Source organism: Apteryx mantelli, chromosome 16 (genome assembly GCF_036417845.1).
Source record: "Apteryx mantelli isolate bAptMan1 chromosome 16, bAptMan1.hap1, whole genome shotgun sequence".
Lineage (NCBI taxonomy): Eukaryota > Metazoa > Chordata > Aves > Apterygiformes > Apterygidae > Apteryx > Apteryx mantelli.
Genome location: NC_089993.1, coordinates 16,714,455 through 16,733,000, shown reverse-complemented (window position 1 = coordinate 16,733,000; position 18,546 = coordinate 16,714,455). Strand labels below are relative to the sequence as shown.

The following is an 18,546-nucleotide window of genomic DNA, read 5'->3' as shown; positions in this document are numbered from 1 at the left end:
AGGCCGTGGACATAACCTCCTTTTTCTGTCTGAGCCAGTCGTTTGTGCTTGTGCTGCTGCCGACTTCGCCCTCTGCTCTTCCTGGGGAAGGGGCAGAAGTGCCTCTTTATTTGCTTGCAGTGGTACTTCAGGGCTCTGCTGTCACCTGCAAGCAGAGTCATTTGCAAACAGGCTGCATCGCTGGGGAGCAGAAATGTGTTTTTTTAAACCTTAGGCAGATTTATAGTCTGGTTTCCTGTCAGATCTTTGCATTTTCCTTCTCCGCCCCTCCCAGCCTCTGACACACTTTTTCTTACTTTGTGTCGCTCTTTGCTCATTCTGACACCGGTGTGCTTGCATCCTGTATTCCTGATTCTTCCTAAACTTTTGGCACTTTGAGGGCAAAGGAGTGTCTGGCTTCTTGTATTTCCTTTACTTTTCAACAGCTTCAGAGCACAAATAACCTCTCCAGGACTCCTGAAGAGAGACAGTAACAACTGCATGGAGGCAATGTAGGGAGTTTCAGCCTGCAACAGCTGCAGCAAGACAGCCCGGTCACTCATGAGCACCCAAGGTAAGGAGAGCAGCTATCGGATCAGCTCCACCTCACTGTTGGCTAGGACAGCACCTGACTCTAATCATACAGGTTCCACTTTCACCTTTCACTTTTGTGTTCATTTTCAAGAGGATGTTTCTTTGAGAATGGTTATGTTAGCTCCTTCCTTGCACTCCACAGGTCTCATTGTACCTTGCATGTACAGATACTTGGAGCTCAGGGTTCAGTGAAGTAAACAGGCTGTAGCTGCTGCTGCTATGTTCTCAAATAAAGCGTGCACTGGGAAGGAGAATTGAAATGGAGGTCTAGAGGGGGGAGATGAAAGGACTGATTGTGAGCAGTGGCCTCTAGGGAATTTCTGTTTCTACCTGTGATATGTTGTGCCCTAACCTTTACTTTAAATCTCTTCACTGGGGATTTATGCTTTCTATTAAGTAATAAAATCTCTCTTCTTTGTTTTTTTTTCTCTTTGAATTTGTTCTTCTCACTGCCTTTAGTCTTTTCTCAACCTTGATGTGTCCCTTATTGTTTTTTTCGCCATCTTTTTATGTCTGTTTTCCATCAAGCATATTTTCTGTGTAACAAATGTTCCTCTTGTTCCTTTCTTTGCCTTCCTTCCCCCTCCTCTTTTTTGCCTGTGCAGTAGACTGTACATCCTCCCCCATGTTCTTAATCTTCTCTCCTTCCCCTCTGTCATTTCCTTCTTCTCTGTCTTGTGTTCCCCTTTCCCATTGCTCCTCTAGCTTCTCACACGCACTCCTACTTCCTGCCCCATCTCCTTTCTCATGCACACAGCATACACTGCTGCCCTGCAAGTTAATTTTGCACACACAGTGGTGTTCACTCTCTACTGAATTGTCCTTGCACACACATACTGCTTTCCGATCTGCCCTTTGTCTCTTGTACACATGTAGGATTTGCTAAATAACTTCCCATCTCAAAATACCAGCCTCTTATACTTGCACAGCTTCCTTCCAATTCTCACACTCATATCTGGTCATTCACAGCAAATAACCCTGTCATCCTCTCTCTCTGTTTCTCTCTGTCTCATAAACAGAATTTTCTAACACCTATAACACACCATAGCTTCCTTTCCACTTATGAATACAGCCATCTCTGACATAGGTCTTTCTATCCCTCCTCTTTCTATCATCCCACTCCTTCCTAAGCCCTTACCCCAACCTTCTACCAGGTTTCTCTATCTCTTTTTATCTTGATGTTGACTTCATATTGGAAGGAGTCACCGGTCTTACTCTCTGCTGCCTTAGCATCCCCCCGAGTACCTGTAGGGGAACTGGAGGAAGTGTTGCAGTCTTTCAGCTTCTCTTTCCTTTGCAGAATATGTAGGCTGCAGCAGAGTAAGAGCATAATGGTGGGAGTGAGTGTGGATGGAGAAATGGGAGAGCACAATCCAAAATGTTTTTGGAAAATTGTAAAAATAGTTCTGGATGAGATACTTTTTTCTGGTTGATCATAAACCATTTTACTAGACTAAATAAAGCTGCAGTTGTCCTGCACCAATGCAGGACTTCTTCTCTGACACTGAGGTAGTTTTTCTCCTGTTGATCCCCTTGGAGTTTCAGATCTCAGAGGCACAGGTTCCCTACAGTCATGCTGTGGTGGAAGTAACTTTGCTCCTGGGATCTGGAAACAGCTCATTTTTTCTATGCTAGATATACTAGTGAGTCTCAAAGATCAGACATGGCTAAAAATTGCATCCAAGAACAGTATCTGGTATTACTGCTTTTTTAAGTTTGTAAGCTTTGAACCAGATACAGCAAAGAAATAAGTTGCTTTGATGAAAAGCCTTTTTGCCTCACATTCTTAAGCAGGACTATTGAGACTGAAGATTTATTTCTAGGAAGGTTCTGATGTGGGCATCTGAGGACTGAATAAGGATGACTTATTAAATTCAGCTGAATTAATTAGAGAATTAGTATGTAGGAGAATTCTGTTAACAATCTGCCCTGTCCATCTCCTTAAAAATTGTCCATCTCCTTATGGGTGAAAGGAGCTTAAATTTTGTGTTTGCAATTTTAATATATCCTTTCTGATTCAGAGCTAGCAAACTGTGGCCTTTGAGCTATGAGCATTCTCTTCTGAATGCAGAAGCAGCTACATTATAATATCTTTGTCTTCTGGATCTTGTGAAAAGTCTGTAAACCTAGAATGATAAAATAAGAGAGAGGTTCATTTTATTCATACAGGTCTAATATGACTCTTTCTTACTCTGTTGCAACTCATCCTGTGATATGAAAAGTTCTTGTGTTCCTTTTAGTCATTCTGCAAAACTTGTATGATAGTCTTGTGCTTTGTTTTTACAGTATTCTGTGCCCCCTGTACTGTCTCTTTTGTGATGCCTTGGTATCTCCCAAGAACAAATTGGCTGAGACAACTTCCCTCTCTTCTTCTCTCTCACTCTCTCTTTTTTTTTCCATCCTCATAATTTGCCATAGGTTGAGTTAAAAACAGGCATTGTTGAAGCTGGGTAGTGCCAGTTGCAAGGGGACCAGGAGCTAGAGATAAATTATTCTTTTCACTCTAATACCTTGGGTCTAGAAGGACAATTTCAGCTGGAAAGAGCTTGGACACCTTCCATCCTACCAAGCAAATTCCTATTCTGGGAGGTGCTCCCCCAGAACAGAGATTCAGAACCTCGTGTTTAACTCCCTGTTCATATGCAAATGATTACTTCCAATTAGATTTAACTCTGAATTAAGAGAAAAATAAACTTTCAACATGGATGAGAAGAGAACAGTCTGGCTGCATGCGCCTCTGTTAGAATTAAAAGCAATTTGAACCTTCTCTACAAGGATGCAATCCAAATAAGTGTGTATATGTGGAAGAAATCTGAATGCTGTAATGCTGTAATACTGAGGCTGTCTGTAATATACCAAATGACCTAGTTTCTACTGGTGCTTGGTCAAATTTTTAATCAGTTATATGGCATTACTGACTTTGCTAACAGAGAGTGAAATTTAGAGATCTCCATTTCTCCCAATATTATGTCTATATTACTGAAAAAGAACAAACTACCCACTTTTTAGCAGATATATCAACTTTCTCTTTGATACAGAAATGAATGTGTCATGAAATATGGATATTCCCCTTAAGTGTAGTCATTAAGGTTGTGTAACTGATGGTGGAATTTGACCTACTGTAGCTTTCTTTGTAAGTAGCCTCTGTAGTGATCTAAACATAAAAGAACAAGGAATACAGGGCCAGCTCTTGTGATTGACATTGGTGGGTAAAACCAATCAGTGGCCTTACCAAGCTGAGGGGACTTTTTCCACTGATATCCACTGATATCCGATTTTGCCCTGGCTTTTTGTCACTGTTGTCTGTAGGGTCTGGACTGCATTCCCGGAATGCTGTCCACTTCGCTGAGGAGATAGTGTTGGCAGTGAGTTTGCAATTCCTTTTTCAGAACAAATGGTGGGGTTTGCTCAGGTGTACATATAACAGGAGTCTCCATCTCCTCCCTTCCCCCAGTCTCTCTCTCAGATGCTGCTTTCACCCTGTAGCGTGGGTCAGTAATTTAATGGCGATGAACATTTTCAGGAAGGTAACCTTTCTGCTTGTGATTTGTTCAAGGACTCTGGAATTATAATGGTTGCTGTCAAATGTATATAATTGGTCTCTGTGGCACACATCCAACAAGTAATAAAAGCTTCTTTCTCTGCTTCTCCAGTCAGTATTCTCTCCCTGTGTTACCCTCTCACTTTCACCCCTCTCAGGCAATAAGAGACCACGGTGCCAGTCTGTTTTAAGTGCAATTTGACAGAACAGCATGTCTGCCATATATCCAGGCATGGTGTGTCCCAGCTGTGGGTAGTGGATTACTCCATGGCTGGAGACTGTCACACTGACTTTAGTTAAAGATAAATGTGTTTTCTGGACTTTGATTTTGAACACCTCTCTTCCCTTCATACTCTTCTGCCAAACATTTGGGCTCTAGGAATGATGGGGGTTTGTGAGCGCGGTGGCCTACCATAAATTCACATGCTTAATGATCTACAGGGGACTGCATTTGAAATTTTACCAGCAGGTAAAATCATTGTACTTTTTTATACAAAAAGCAAACACAGCTTTTTTCCACAGCTCATAGAAGTACATTACTAATAGCACCAAAAACTGCCAACATGTTGTGCATTGTATACTATCACTGCTGAACTTGTAGTGAAGTGAATATTTTTGTTATGTAAGTCCTGCAAAACCTACTTTATCTTCAGTGCTAGATGGGGCATTACTTTCTAATGCTGTCTACTTCAGTGAATCTGTTTAGCAACTCAACAGGAAAGAGGAATTTGTCAAATCTCACTGGAAATCTATCCAAAATGTCAAACTAAATGTTATAACATTCTGTTTTTGTCAAAAGGGTAAATGTATATACTGCCGTGTATGTGATATTATTGGTAGTAATTGTTGCCTCAGTGAATTTCTCTGTACAAAGTAACACTGCGTAGTATTAGCAGAAATGTTTGTTCTGGTCCCTCAGGTCAGTTTGGCCTTACATAAAGATATGTGTTACGCACGCGAGTCTGGTAGTGCCCTGTTCCTAGAGGTTCAGGGAAGGAATACAGCTTCACTGGAAGCAATGGAAAGACTCCCACGGGCCTCCCTGAGTGCTGGTTGTTTGCTGGCAAATTTTCTTCCGGTTGGAACTGAGGCACTGAAGAGTAAATTTAACATAGGGTTTCTGTTTAAAATGGGATCAATATTTTTTCTACATGAATGCAGCAAACACTGTATGCTAACGGTACATATATGGTTATCATTACCAGTTAATGGATTGTTTCCACTTCATTTTTTACGGCTCTATGTGTATAAACATTTCTAATCTAGCTGTGCCCATACTTGTAATCAGTATGAGTGTGCTTAATAGGTTGTTACACACTTCTGATATATTTGAACACAAAAGCAAGTTCCTCCAGGGTTTGAAACAGCAATAAAGAAACCTTTCAAATGTTTCCCTCTGTGAATTCTGAATCCTGAGCAAACTGGGAAAGCACCTGAAGGTTGCTTCAACTCTTTTTCTAAAGATTACAGCAAATATACTTCATTTCTAAACTGCAGTGCAACTGGTGATTGAATCTTTTCTCCTTGATCATCAACTGAAAGATTATCACATTTAAAAGATCATTTGAAGGCTTTTGGCTTTTAACATCTCAGTTAAAATACCAGTGACATTTACTGTTCATTGACCATCCTGGTCTGTTGCATGAAGTCTGTATTTAAGAAACATTTCCTCCTTGCTTGCAACTTCCCATGGATCCTCTCCAAAGGCCACTGGTACATCCCAGTCTTTTACAAGAACAAATCACAGTATCCATCCAGCAGCTGCTGCCTGCACCTCTGCTTCTTGGCTTTTTCTGAAAGTAGTTGCCATTCTATCTGTTTTTAATAGTTTACAATGAAGTACGTGGTGAGATCATCAAATTCATTTCACTAATGACTTGCACTGATTGAAAATATAAAACTCCACAAACTTTTCCCATCTTCTTTACTACTTCTGAGCTGTTTTTCTCCTGGGAGAGCAAAGCTTCTCTGCCATTACACTGGTATTATCTCCCTTCACACTTTCTGCCAAAATAAGACAGAATAAATCTCAATATGATTTGTTTAAACAGATTTTTGGCCTGTTTTGTCCTTCCAGTAACATATTCCTGTATTTCCAGTTACATATTTTTCAGGAAGACTCTAGGCTAATGTATTTTATTGTAGAAGGTTTAATTTCCTTCTGTCCTTTATTCTCTCATTTTTGCAATTTATGCCATGAAAAATATGAATGTGCAGTATGAAACAAAAAATTATTGAAGCTTTTGTCTTAGGTCAGAAAAGAGTGTGTTTTTCTTCTGCTTTGGTTGTTAGAAAAAAAGTGAAGGAGAATTACATTTCCTGTAAGGCTGGAAACACTGAATCAGTTTTTTTAATCTGAAATTCTGTGATCAGAAGGAAAAATGAAACTTTTGGGGCATTTTCATATGGAGTGTTACAATAAAGAATGGTGTTTGTGTGACTTGCCCATATCCACAGCGAGAACAGTATAAGGCAGTTTTGCTGGATGAAATGCTATTGACAGTAAAACCTCCACTGAATCACTGGACAACTAGGGTTGCACACCTGGGAGAGTAGACTCTGGCTCGATAGTTACTTTAGTAGCCATGTGAGAATAAGGCATCGAGAAGGATGGAACTTTTCCACCTGCAAAGAACAACTGGAAAATGACAGGTCTGAGGCAGAAATGGTCAGGATTTGAATGCCCTTTTAGAAGGCTGGGAAGTTAATGACAAGCTCCTGATACATTTTAGAACTGTCTGCAATGCAGATAAACTCAAACTCATTGCAGTTGCATCATTATAACATGATAATCGTACATAAATCCAAAGTTATTTTAGCGGGACAGTATTAGGAACATTGGATGCCAGTCTATTAAATAGCTGATGTCATCAGCACAGATCTAAATATGGTCTGTGCACAAAGGCACTGGAACAGTAGAGATAGTTTGAACATTCTACTACTGTGAGGAAAAGAACATGAGAAAAGGCAGAGGGTGGTTTGTTACTGGTGTCATCTTGGTCTTCACCAGAAATCCCAGCTCCCCTCTACCTTCAGTCTGACCCTTTCATCCAACTTGCCTGACTTGTCGTCTTGTTTTACATCTCCTTTCCTCTTCTGTTTTGCTTCCCTCTTCCTCTGGTTCTGATTACTGTCCCCCACACAGTAGTTTCATCAGGCGAATGAAAATAACTAACAAAATTCTCTGCACAGCACGCTTCAGAACTGAGGATATCTGTCACCTCCCCTCAGTGACTGATTTTAAGAGGAATGAAGCATCAAGCATGGCAAATGAAAAAAAAGTCAAGAAGCAGAGATATCATGGGCCATCTTGCTCTAGCAGAGCTTCTAGACCTCACTGACAAAGTAATACTTTCATCTGGGGGATTCTTTTACATTCTTTTCTTTATGTCTCATGGAGAATGCTTAACACATACAGCTGAGTGCAGAAAGGTGGTTGTGCTGTTCTTCAGACAATGTGGTTCGGTATTGATTCTCTGTGGTCCCAGACGTTCAGCAGCCATACAAGTCAGATCAGAGCATCAGACCCTGTGGGCTGTGCAATGCCACATCCTAGCTGTTCTGTATTATGCTCTTCATGTCTAGAAGTGGATTATTTCCCACCTTTCTCCCCACCTCACATGGAGACAGTGAACTGAGCAGTCTCAGACCAGAAATTCATTCTGCCCTGGGTTTGGCTATAAGCCCAAGAGGAGGCATGCAGCTGTTCGCTGCACAAACCAGCAATCCGTATTTCCTTCAGAGAAAAAACAGTGAATTAAGTAAGTCTTCAGATGGTTGGATATGGCGTATGAGCCACCAGCTGGACCATACTGCCCAGAAGAGGCATGACAACACTGCTGGCTGAGATCTAGAAGTTTGAATACAGGAATTCAAAAGGAGAATATGGTTATTGCTTTATGCTTTAAAAATATGCTTTACTAGAATTATCCATTTCAGACCCTCAAATCAGAGAGTGAGAAAATTATTCCTTTTTTTCTTTGCTAGAGTGAGTGACATCATAAATATTAGAAAGAAGCATAAAGACCGATTCCAGGAATTTGAATCAGGATAAGTCTCAATTCACTGTTTATGGTGACTGACATCATCACTGCAGTAGAGATGCTGGGGAGTTTGTATGTCGGTTCCCAATTGTTCAATGCAGGTTAGAGGTCCTCGCTCACCTCACCTCACCTCCACAACTCACCACATCACCATAATTGCTAATAAAATGTCCAGCATTTCCCAAGTCAATTTTGATGATAGCATTGGATTGTGGCTGTTTGCCATTCCAAGTGAATGTGTAGGTGCTCAACAACAATGTAAAGTTGTCCTGAAAAATGTAAAGTTAGGCAAAAATACAAATTGGCAGCAACTTTTGATGATTTTGGCCCTGCATTTTAAGTAAAGTTTAGAGGAGAGCAAGAGGCAGAATTATATTTTTAACATACATCCTTTGTTTCTTTTTACTCTTCTGAGGTCAGATTTCAACTCATTGCAGTTGAAACTTTGCTGAATTTTATTTTTCTGATAAGACTTCTATTTCTCAGTGATTAAAAATTGTTGAATTTGTGGAACAGTACTGGGGAGTATTGGCTGAATATTGCAAGATCTCTGCTTTCCTTTCAGATTCATTGCAACTGCTGATTCATTGCAGTTATGTGGGACAGCATTCCGAAAGTGCCTAAGCAGCTTCAGCCCCGAGACTGTGGTTATGCATCTAACAGCAATCCTTCTTAAGACCTGACTTTGGCCGCTTGTTACTGCTTTTGCACTACTTTTTGTGCTTTGTTGACACAAGCATTTGTAGGGTCGTGTGGTGAGCTAGATGAAGAAACTAATCCAGCTGAAATTAGATCCTGCAAAAAATGGGTTGTTTTCAGCTGGATCAGCTCTGCCTTTGCAGAGCAGGAATGAGCAGCCAGATGAGGCAGAAGACTTTTTCCAGTTTCCAAAAGTTGTTAAACTCCAAAAGGTGTCATACTTATATCTTTAATTGCATGTCTATTAATGAGAACATAGGCTGCTATGTATCTATATCACTTTTGAAAACAGGACATAGGTAAGTTGGGCTCTTTTTGCAAATTTTACCAATGTTTTTACCCTTGTTTCTAATACCTTTTAAAAGACAAAGAACATGAACATCAGAAAGGTGAAACTTCAGTTCAGTGATTTATGGAAAATGGTAGCCAATGCTGCTGTTATATAGTCCTAAGTTACTACATTGTATTACAGTACTATAAGGTTGTTACACAGTGATTAAGCAGTAAAACAAATTTCCAATAGCATTTAGGTCTAAGAAGCCAAGTTAGTAATGGAGTGTCAAGACAAAAATGAGCTTTTGGGGTTTATTTGCTTTTGTCAGATCTTTGATGTTACTTAAACTTAGTCTGGCTTTTTTATATTAGAGTTCTCTATTACATTTTTCTGCAACTTGTAATATTTTGCATTGCATTTTTTGCCCTTATGTGTGCCATGCTATCCATTGCTGTCAACAACCATGTCAGGATATCCTCAAAGAGATGCCATAATGGAGCTGTCCCTTTTAAGAAATTCAAGTGTGATTATGCTGCAGTGAAGACTCAAAACCCAGATCTCTGAACAGGATCCAGTTTTCAAAGCATATAACTTATTTATTGACAACAGAAAGCAGTAAAAGCTGCATATTTCACTCCTAGCAGGTGAAACCCTGAAATGTCAATTCTGTCTTTGGTAGCTCTATTTTCATTACTCCCATTCCCCCGTCTTCCTTCTCACAGCTTTCTTAGGTCTAAGCAGGCAGGGTTACTAGGAAGAAAAGGGTTAATTCAAGGGGAGGGAAGTGATCAGGATGTCAAAATAAGGTATATGGTTCTCCCTCCAGCTTTTTACTTTCTGAGAGCCTGCATTTTTCCTGCTATATGCGGGAGGAAAGTGAAGACAGAATCCAGAAAATGAATTGTTTTTAAAGAGGCTTCTTGCTGCTTTTCATCAGAGTATAAATAGAGACTGTCACTTCAGCTGGGGAGACTCGCTGATGAGAGATGGAGTGAAATACTGAAGGTATAGCAGGACAGCTGATCCGCAGAATCTGCGGACTGTGCTCTCGGTTTTGACATGATTGTCATTTACCTACTCTGTCCACGGATGTTTACAGCTGCCTGAAAATACTGCTGTACTTGCTGGGCCTGCAGTGAAAACTGAATGGTGTTTTTAAAGCGTTATGTGAGCATCAAGTGAAAAGTAGTCTGACAGAGCTTCCAGAATAGCTTCACTATCCCCAAACCACTTCTGCCACGCTACATAGAACGCTGCTTGTTTGTACATCCTCTGCTTTCCATTACAGATCATGAGGAAGAGCTGCTGGTTTTGTCACATTGCAAGGCAATAAGTTTTTATAATGCTGCAACCACATTCTGAATTTTTCCAGCTTTGAAGTCACATCAGGGAATGTACAAGAATTAAAATCTTATCCACCCAGGAGTAGCCAAGACCAGCACTAATAACACCTTTTTTACCCCAGAGAATACATTGAGATCAACTAAAGGGCATGCCCACACACAAAATTACTCCAAAAGCTTTACTTGCAATCCAGGAATCATTAATAATTACTCTCTCTCAGGACAGGTCCTGTAAACACTTCCTCCCACACTAATTTGCTGTGAACAATTTCAGTGTGAGTATAAGGAGAAAGTACAGTTTTGTGGTTACTATAGTTTGTCATCCCTTTCAGAGCTCTCCCACGGTACTTGCCCACTTCTCACTGAGTCCTCCTTCAGTGATGTTCTGCGTTTTGTGTTCCTTCACCAAGGTATCTCATGGAGCAACACTAAAAGAACGCCTGTCTCTCCTCACCTTTGCCCCAGGTGACCTTCTGCATTGCTGTGCAGGGATTGTCATACACAACCCTGTCATACAGACATAGATGGGCAAAGGCAGATCAAGAGCTCTTGTCCCCTCAAGAACTCCAGAAAGAAGCTGGCAGAGGTAGCTCACAGAAGACAGAATTTCACCCAGTAATGCCAGAGTCAATGTTGGTGTCAGCCTAGGACTCACCTTCTAGGAATGCTAATAATAAAAAGACTGGACATATTTTCTGATTTAAAGAGGCTTTTAAATTCTTCATATGCTGCTTCTAAAAAAAATTCCTTTCATCATTCTGATGTTTGCAGTACCCTGGAGAATAATATAAGTCCCTTTCTCAGGTGGTGAGTGTATTGCTTTTATAGGATTTGAAACACTTCTTGAACTGGTTAACTTATGACCAAATAGATTTTAAATTCGTATCCAACTTGCTCTACGTTGCCTCTGTTTCTAATCCAGGTTAAACTTCCTCTGTTATTATTCTATGCTTTGCATGATGCTGGATCATGCTAGAGTAATTACTGCCACAGAGGATAGAAAGGCCTTGCCATTAAAGAAGGAAGCTTGTGAACACAGCGCATAATTCTTAAAAGAGCTGAAACTTAATGTGGGGAAAGCAGGAGTTAAACTGGCTTCTGCATAATAGTTGGGGTTTTTTATGCTTGACATTCCATCCCTGTGCTTGATTCCTCAATCTTGTCTTCCATGGTGACTTCGTTAGCAGTGAGATGCTAATTAAATTTCATATTTATGATTAGAAAATAAAATCATTGGACCTCTTTTAAATAGATTTTTATGAGTTTTGGCTCAGTCAGCTGAGTCAGCAGTATAGAGTCTGCAAGGCTGAACTTATCAGCTTTGAAAAAAAGGACAAATAGAGCAAATTATAATGGAAGAAGAGTCTAATCTAAAATCCCATGTAGTTTCTACACTGTATTAATTTTTGAGCATAAGAAAAATAATTTTGTTTTTTACTCCTCCTGGAAATATTGCTAGTGATATAGAAAGAACCTTTCTTCTTTTATTATGTTTCAGAGGGTTCAAAGCTTAAAATTTCATCTAACTCTTAAAATTTCAATTGTAGTCAAAGATAATATGTGGAAAAGATATTGATCCATCAGCAATGTTTACCATAATCTGCTCACTAGCAAAATATTTATTTCATGGATTCAGAAGGGTTAGAACATGTGAGCACTGACACATGGTGTCAGGCCTCTTCCCCTGGGAATGTTGGAGAGTTTACACAATACTGGAGAATCAGAACCATTTAAATACTGTTTCCAGCCAGATTTATAAGTGCTATGTAAAGCCATTTCCTATTCATGTAAAAATGAGCACCTCAAAAAGCTTTAAAGGCCAATTTTTCAAATACTGAGCATTTGAAGAACGCTACAGTCAAGGAAAGATTTTTGAAAGAGCTCAGCTTCAATTTAAGCATCTAAGAAAGAGCTGATTTTTAAAAGTGCTTAACACTCAGCAGCTCTGTGATTCATTATCCCACGCTCTTGACTAAGTCTTGCAAAAATCTGGCTGTTTTGATGCCTAATGCCACCTATGCTCTTTGAAAATCTGACCCTAATTACAGGTTGTGCCCTTGAATAGGAATGAGAAATAGGAGAAATCAATACATAGGTATGGGAGACATTTGCTAGTTCTCATATTGCGTGTGACCTTACTTAATACTCAAATACAACACCACATTAAAACACACGCTTTTCTGCGCAGTGTTGTTTACCTTGCAATACTTCATGCTATGGAGTTGATGCAAATAATACACGAGGAATTGTTATGCTTCAAGGCATAAGAAAGGAGAAAGGTACACAAATTTCACTGACTTTCACTTGGGTTTGGTGCCTTACCACCCTTTGTATCTTGAAAAATCTCCTAAAGGTCAGGATTTGCAGGAAGAGAATCCTGCAAATCTTGCTTTTGTAATCTTGCTTGTTTATTGATGGCAGCTGGCCATGCTCAAACACAAGGATGCTCACAGGTGGAGTGTGATTCTGACATCACATTACAGTTTCAGTTTTCCTAAGTATTTATTCCCACAGTCAGCAGAGAATTCAATAAAATGTGGTCCTTCCTCCTGAGTTTGCTCCATAATTCTCCTTATGTTGGACTATTCTGAAGAGCAACACTCAGGTGAAGAGCGATAGTCAGATTTCTTTCTACTTTAGTTTTTTGCTCCTTCAGTTTTTTCCGAAGATACATATTAACCATGAACTGAACTGGCCAGAGTTTCCTGATAAAAAGAGAGTTTTGTCTCTTTCCGTGGTTAGTTAATTCTTCCAAGATAAGCTTTCCACACGAAAGCTTTGCAGCATCTGATTCTGTATCATCAGGGCAACAGACTCAGTTATGGATAAAGCAACCAAAGATACCTAATTGTTCCTTGCAATGCTTTGAGGGGAGGAAATATTCGAGAATTGCCAAGTATTTGGTATTACCTCCTTCCCAAGACAGGAGGACAAAGTCTTACAGAGTTTATAGTTTAGAGAAGTAAAGTGCAGTCCTATTAAGTAAAGAGTCATACAATTTTTACATTAAGTTGCTACAGAAGTGAATTAAAACAGCCTTCCTGCAGGATGGGAAGCAATTTGTCCCTTTGTTTTCCTGGGGTTGCTTTCCTGCGCTTTCTTGATTGCATACCTTACAGTGAGGCTTCTTTAGTGACATAGAATTGTTAATTGACCCCAGCTGCAGTATCTGCAAGAAGGGAGGGTCTGTTTGAGGTCCTGGCTCTCCTGCTCCATCCAGAGCACAGCTCTCTGTAGCTATAAGAACACTTCCTCTTAGATTTTCCTCTACAGTGGTGTCATATTTAGAAGTCACCCACAACCTCTGTTCAGAAGAAAGGGGAAGTCAGGCAGCCCCCAGCACCTTTCTATCTACTATATATAGACAGTAAGTTTGTGAAAGAGGATGGTGGGTGTATGTTTCCGGAGCTACATGACACAGTCCCGCTACACCAGTGTAAGAAGGGACAGGACACAGAGCAAGAAAACGAGGAGGTGGCCAGAAAGCATAAGGGGGAGAAGTCAGTTCATAAAACAAGTACAGCCATTTCCATGGGAAAGGAAAATTTTAATTTCCAGTAATACAATACTAAGCTCCTTCTGATTCCTGGTGAGGTTTTGTCCTTCCCAGGCCAAGTTGCTTGTGCTCTACTGTATACTTTTTTTTTTGTCAAATGGCATCCAGTTTTCTGCTGTGTGTTTTGTGTTCTGCTGGCTGACAGGTTCATGTGGCTTTAGGCAACCTTAAGAGGATAGAGAATATTGTCAATTAGCCAATCAAATGGCCGTCAAGGGCCATTTCCGTTCTTCCAGTGACTTTGAGGTGGAAAGACTACTGGTACTTGTTATGTAGGACATGCATGTCATTCTTCAAGCAGCAGTCCATCTAGCATGTGCCAGAGAACAGTCTCTTCTTTAAAATTCAGGTATATTTTAAAGGAGTATTTACAAATAGGTTACAAAATGAAAAAAGGTATAGTTATCTATTTTATCTACCTGAAATTCTATAGTTACATTAAATGAACAAAATGCATATGCAAATGATAGCAGTCATCACCCTTAGGAGACTGGACAGTGTTTGATCCTGCAAAATAGATAATAAGCTATTAAAAGCTAAACATGAATGGGTAAGTCTTCACAGGGCTAGGTGTGGAGCCATTATATCTTAGCATAATGCACTTCAGATGATTAACTGAGTCATATTCTCATCACAGGCAACATATGCTGATGTTATAATGCAGCAGTTGGCATTTCTGTTATTTTTCTTGTGTTTGGAATACTATTGTTTGCTAAGATAGATCTTCATATGAGGATTATAAGAGTTGGCTTCTTATTAGTTCATTCTTTGTATTTTGGGTATATTGTCTCGCTCAGCTGTAGGACTTTTAGTATAGGGTTCTGTCTCCTTTTTCTGTGATGTTAAAAAGCCTGATATATAAAATATCATTTGCAAATTTTCTTGGGCAATGGTGAATTGCAGTGAGATTACCTGACAGTTTTCTAGACTGGGATTTAGCCTTTTCTTTGAAAGAACAGCCTACACATTTACCGTCCGTTGTTGCTGAATGTGGAGATCGTTAAACTAGTGTGCAGTCCTCCCATCTAATGTGCTCTGCATTATCCTGTGACTGGGCATGCGAGTATCACCTACGAGGAGTCGTTGTCTGACTGCGTGGAAGACATTCTTCTTTGAATATTTGAACGAATAGTTTTTTTGCTATTTCTTGTGTAATGTAAGAGTTTGTAGAAAGTGTAAATTCTTAAAAAAACAGAATGAGTAGTAGTTTTGTATGGCACAGCTATGTTTCTTTTTCTTTTCCTCAGTTTTACGTGACTTATTGCATTAATAGAATGTGAAGTGTTGGTAACACTGATGAGAACCAGGCGATATGTGCAAGGGTTATTTGAGTTTCATATGTATAGATCAGCTAATGAATCTTTGTCCTTACTAGGTTCTTACATAGCTCAGTCTATGCAAATTACTCAGGAGCCATGGCTCTCTGTACCAGAAAATGTGCTGGGTTTTGTAATGTGAGTACACGTTTACTGGGACTTAGCCTACAATCATCAAAGCTGTTTGCATGTATGGCCGACTTGAATTTTGAATTCAAGACTCCAGATCTGAGGGCAGGAACTCTCCTAATTGCACACTACTACCCGCTTGCCCCCAGTTGGGCCTCCTCCTCTTCCTAAGCTAGTTAGAATCTCTTTAAATCATAAAAACAGAGAGTCAGTCTCAAGAAAAAACCAACCTGGAACCTAGTAATGACTTTTGTAGCATTTGTTGGACCAGCATTACCATGAGCCCTTGACAGCCTGAGGATGGCAGCTTCTTTTTTAGATCTTTGCTTTTAGCACACTTTAGTTGAAAGGAAATGCCTGTGTCAGTAGTTAATGCTGCACTCAAGAAAAAAAAGGCCAAACATATAAACATATTTGTATCGTGTTAGCACAGAGATTTTTTGTTGTCCTTCTCATCATCATGCGTAACAACATGGAGGATATGTAGATTAAAGCATTTAATAAATGTCAGGCTTTTCAGCTCTCCACTGCTACTTTGCAAATCCTTTTAAATAGATGCACTAACCACATTCCTGTGGTAAATTATTTATTTAAATTATTGTGCCATTATCTTGATTTGCATGCTCAGAACTAACATTAATTTCTAATATGCCAGGATCTGTGGCAGGGCCTTTCCTATTGCATACAACCTTTACGCCTTAATTTGCTTTGCACCCCATATTCTTTCCCTTTGCCTTTACTATAATCCATATCTCACTTCTGTTCTTCACTTTCATTCTTTCTATGTATTTCTCTTTTCTCTTTTTACTTCTTTTTCCTGTTCCCTTTTTATATTTCCTTTTCCCTTGTCCTCTCCGTTTCTCAACCCCAAATCTCTTCTTTCTCTCTCCTCATTTCCTTTCTCCATCTCTCTCATTTCTCCTTTACTTTCACAGATATTATCAATTAATTGTCACTCAACAGAACAGTATCCATCTAAGCATCAGTGTAGACATTGCCATCTGAAGGGGCAAATCTCTCCCCGTTGACTCTAGAGGGAATCTAAGCAACTAGTTGAGCCTGGAAACCAAACTTTAGAGGGCATTTTAAGGTAGAAGTCAGAAATGGTGAGATGAAGTTCTGGACATACCCATTTCTTTTCCATCGACTACAGAGAAACTAGATTGCTAAGTTAAACTAGATGCCTAATTAAAGTTGGTGAGATGAATCCACCCTCTGTCTCTTTTTATAAAGTCTCTCCTCTATCAGTAGAGCTCAGATGGTATGTTTTTGAGTGAGTTAGAAACATCTCCACTGTATGTAGAGAATAGAGTGACACAGAGAAAAAGTGACAGAACAGTCAAAACATCATTACTACACTTCTTTGTTATTTGTAAAGGAGGATTTTTCCATTTTCTTTGTTTATTATTGGTAATATATGTTCTACAACCAGATCTGATTGGATGTTGCATGTTCGGGGTAGCACAATCTGCTGTGGGTTTGCTATTGAGACAAAATTAGTCATTTCCTTCCTGTGTGATAATATGATAAGAACTCTGAAGTTCTGAAGCTAGCAGAAATGAGGAGGACATAGACTTAGATATTCTCACCAGATGGAGAGCACAGTGAGAAAGCATAGATCTCAGCCTTTTATGAAGCAGAGATCATTACAGGATAATAATAAGTACTAGCACACTGATTAAGGTCTTTCACATCAATATTTCATTGGACAAAACAGCATTTTTAACGTGGAAACAGGTTGGTCCCCTAGAAAGTGATAGGTATTTTATAGAAATTCATATGCAATTTCAAAAGCAGATGAGAAGCTAAGTGTATTACAAAGTGTGGAATCAGTGCAAGGATTGCTCAGCTATTAAGCAATATTATCTTTCAGTACCGAAAAACTAGTATGCCTTTGGTGCGTACAGTGTTTTCTGGTTTAGGCAGTACTAAACAAACCACTGGATGTACTGCACTAACAATAACAATAATTGATCCTTGCTTTATCTATCTATTACCTTTTCTCTTTTGCTAGGATAGTTTTATGTGGATTTGGTCTTAGACAGGAGAGTAACTAAAGGCAAAGGAAGAGGTGATTAAGGAGAGCTCCTATAATATTAATTCTTCTGGTCCTCTTTTGTTGAGACAGGGGTATTGATTACAGACAAATCTCCTCTGATTTATTTTATTGTTTTCATTTTTTCTCATAGAACAGGGATACTGAATAAGAATAACATGATAGAATTCTTTAGTTCTTTTCCTCTCAATCTGTTGTTCTTGAAGTAATAGTTATGAAAATGAGGGGAATTTTCTTTCCCTGTCTGCTTGTAGAAGCAAGATGAATAGGCCTCCAGAGTCCTTTGAACTAGTTAGGGAGTTCGTTTTAGTTATTTCTGTCTCTTTTCTGCACAGAAAATGGGAATAACGTTTATAGCTATGACTATCATCTGGCTTCTCTGAAGATCTAGCTTTACCTCACTGAGCCCTTGCAAGTCTTGTGATGGTTTTATTTTTCTTTGTAGGTTGTGTGTAACAGGATGATTGACTCAATGAAAGTGGTCATAAAATATTTGTGCTAAAATAATCCCATTTTATGTTTAAAGCTTCCTGCTGTTCTACTACTTGGGTATCTCTGCTTCTATATTTTTCTTTTATATTTCTTTGAAATCGTGGCATTCAGTAGGCTGGTTGAATCTTTTATATGAAGAGGGAGTTCTGATGCAGAGTGGTTCTCTCCATGTCCAGCCTCTGTGGAAAACAGCCCAATCTATTCAACAGTGCTTCTGGCTTCAGAAAGTGTTCTAAGGCTTGAAAATATGAAGTAATAAAACTGTGCCAATAATAAATGCTTTTCTGGGGCCTCCCATCTTGGCAGTCTCAACTGTTTTGCAGTCACTAATGAATGAGTCCTACCTTTTTATAGAAATACTTCTTACCAGCCTTGTTTTCAGGTGGGGACACTGAGGTAGAAAGAATATAAAGTGCAGATAGACTTTGTTTCCTCTCTTCGGGTGTCCAGATTTAGATACCTGTATGGACTTGTAACTATAGGTAAGCAAATTTAGTCTTCTGAATCAATATTTAACCTTTTTT

At 39.4% G+C, this 18,546-nt stretch overlaps 1 protein-coding gene across 1 annotated transcript in view; it reads left to right on the top strand.

The window, feature by feature from the left end:
• Positions 1-486: 486 nt before the first annotated feature.
• The window catches only part of CARD11 (caspase recruitment domain family member 11), a 47,910-nt gene continuing 29,850 nt past the window's right edge, over positions 487-18,546 (top strand). Inside the window, 1 exon segment of the mRNA XM_013942000.2 lies at positions 487-553. Within this exon segment, the coding sequence (XP_013797454.2) occupies positions 541-553 (13 nt within the window). The 5' untranslated portion in view covers positions 487-540.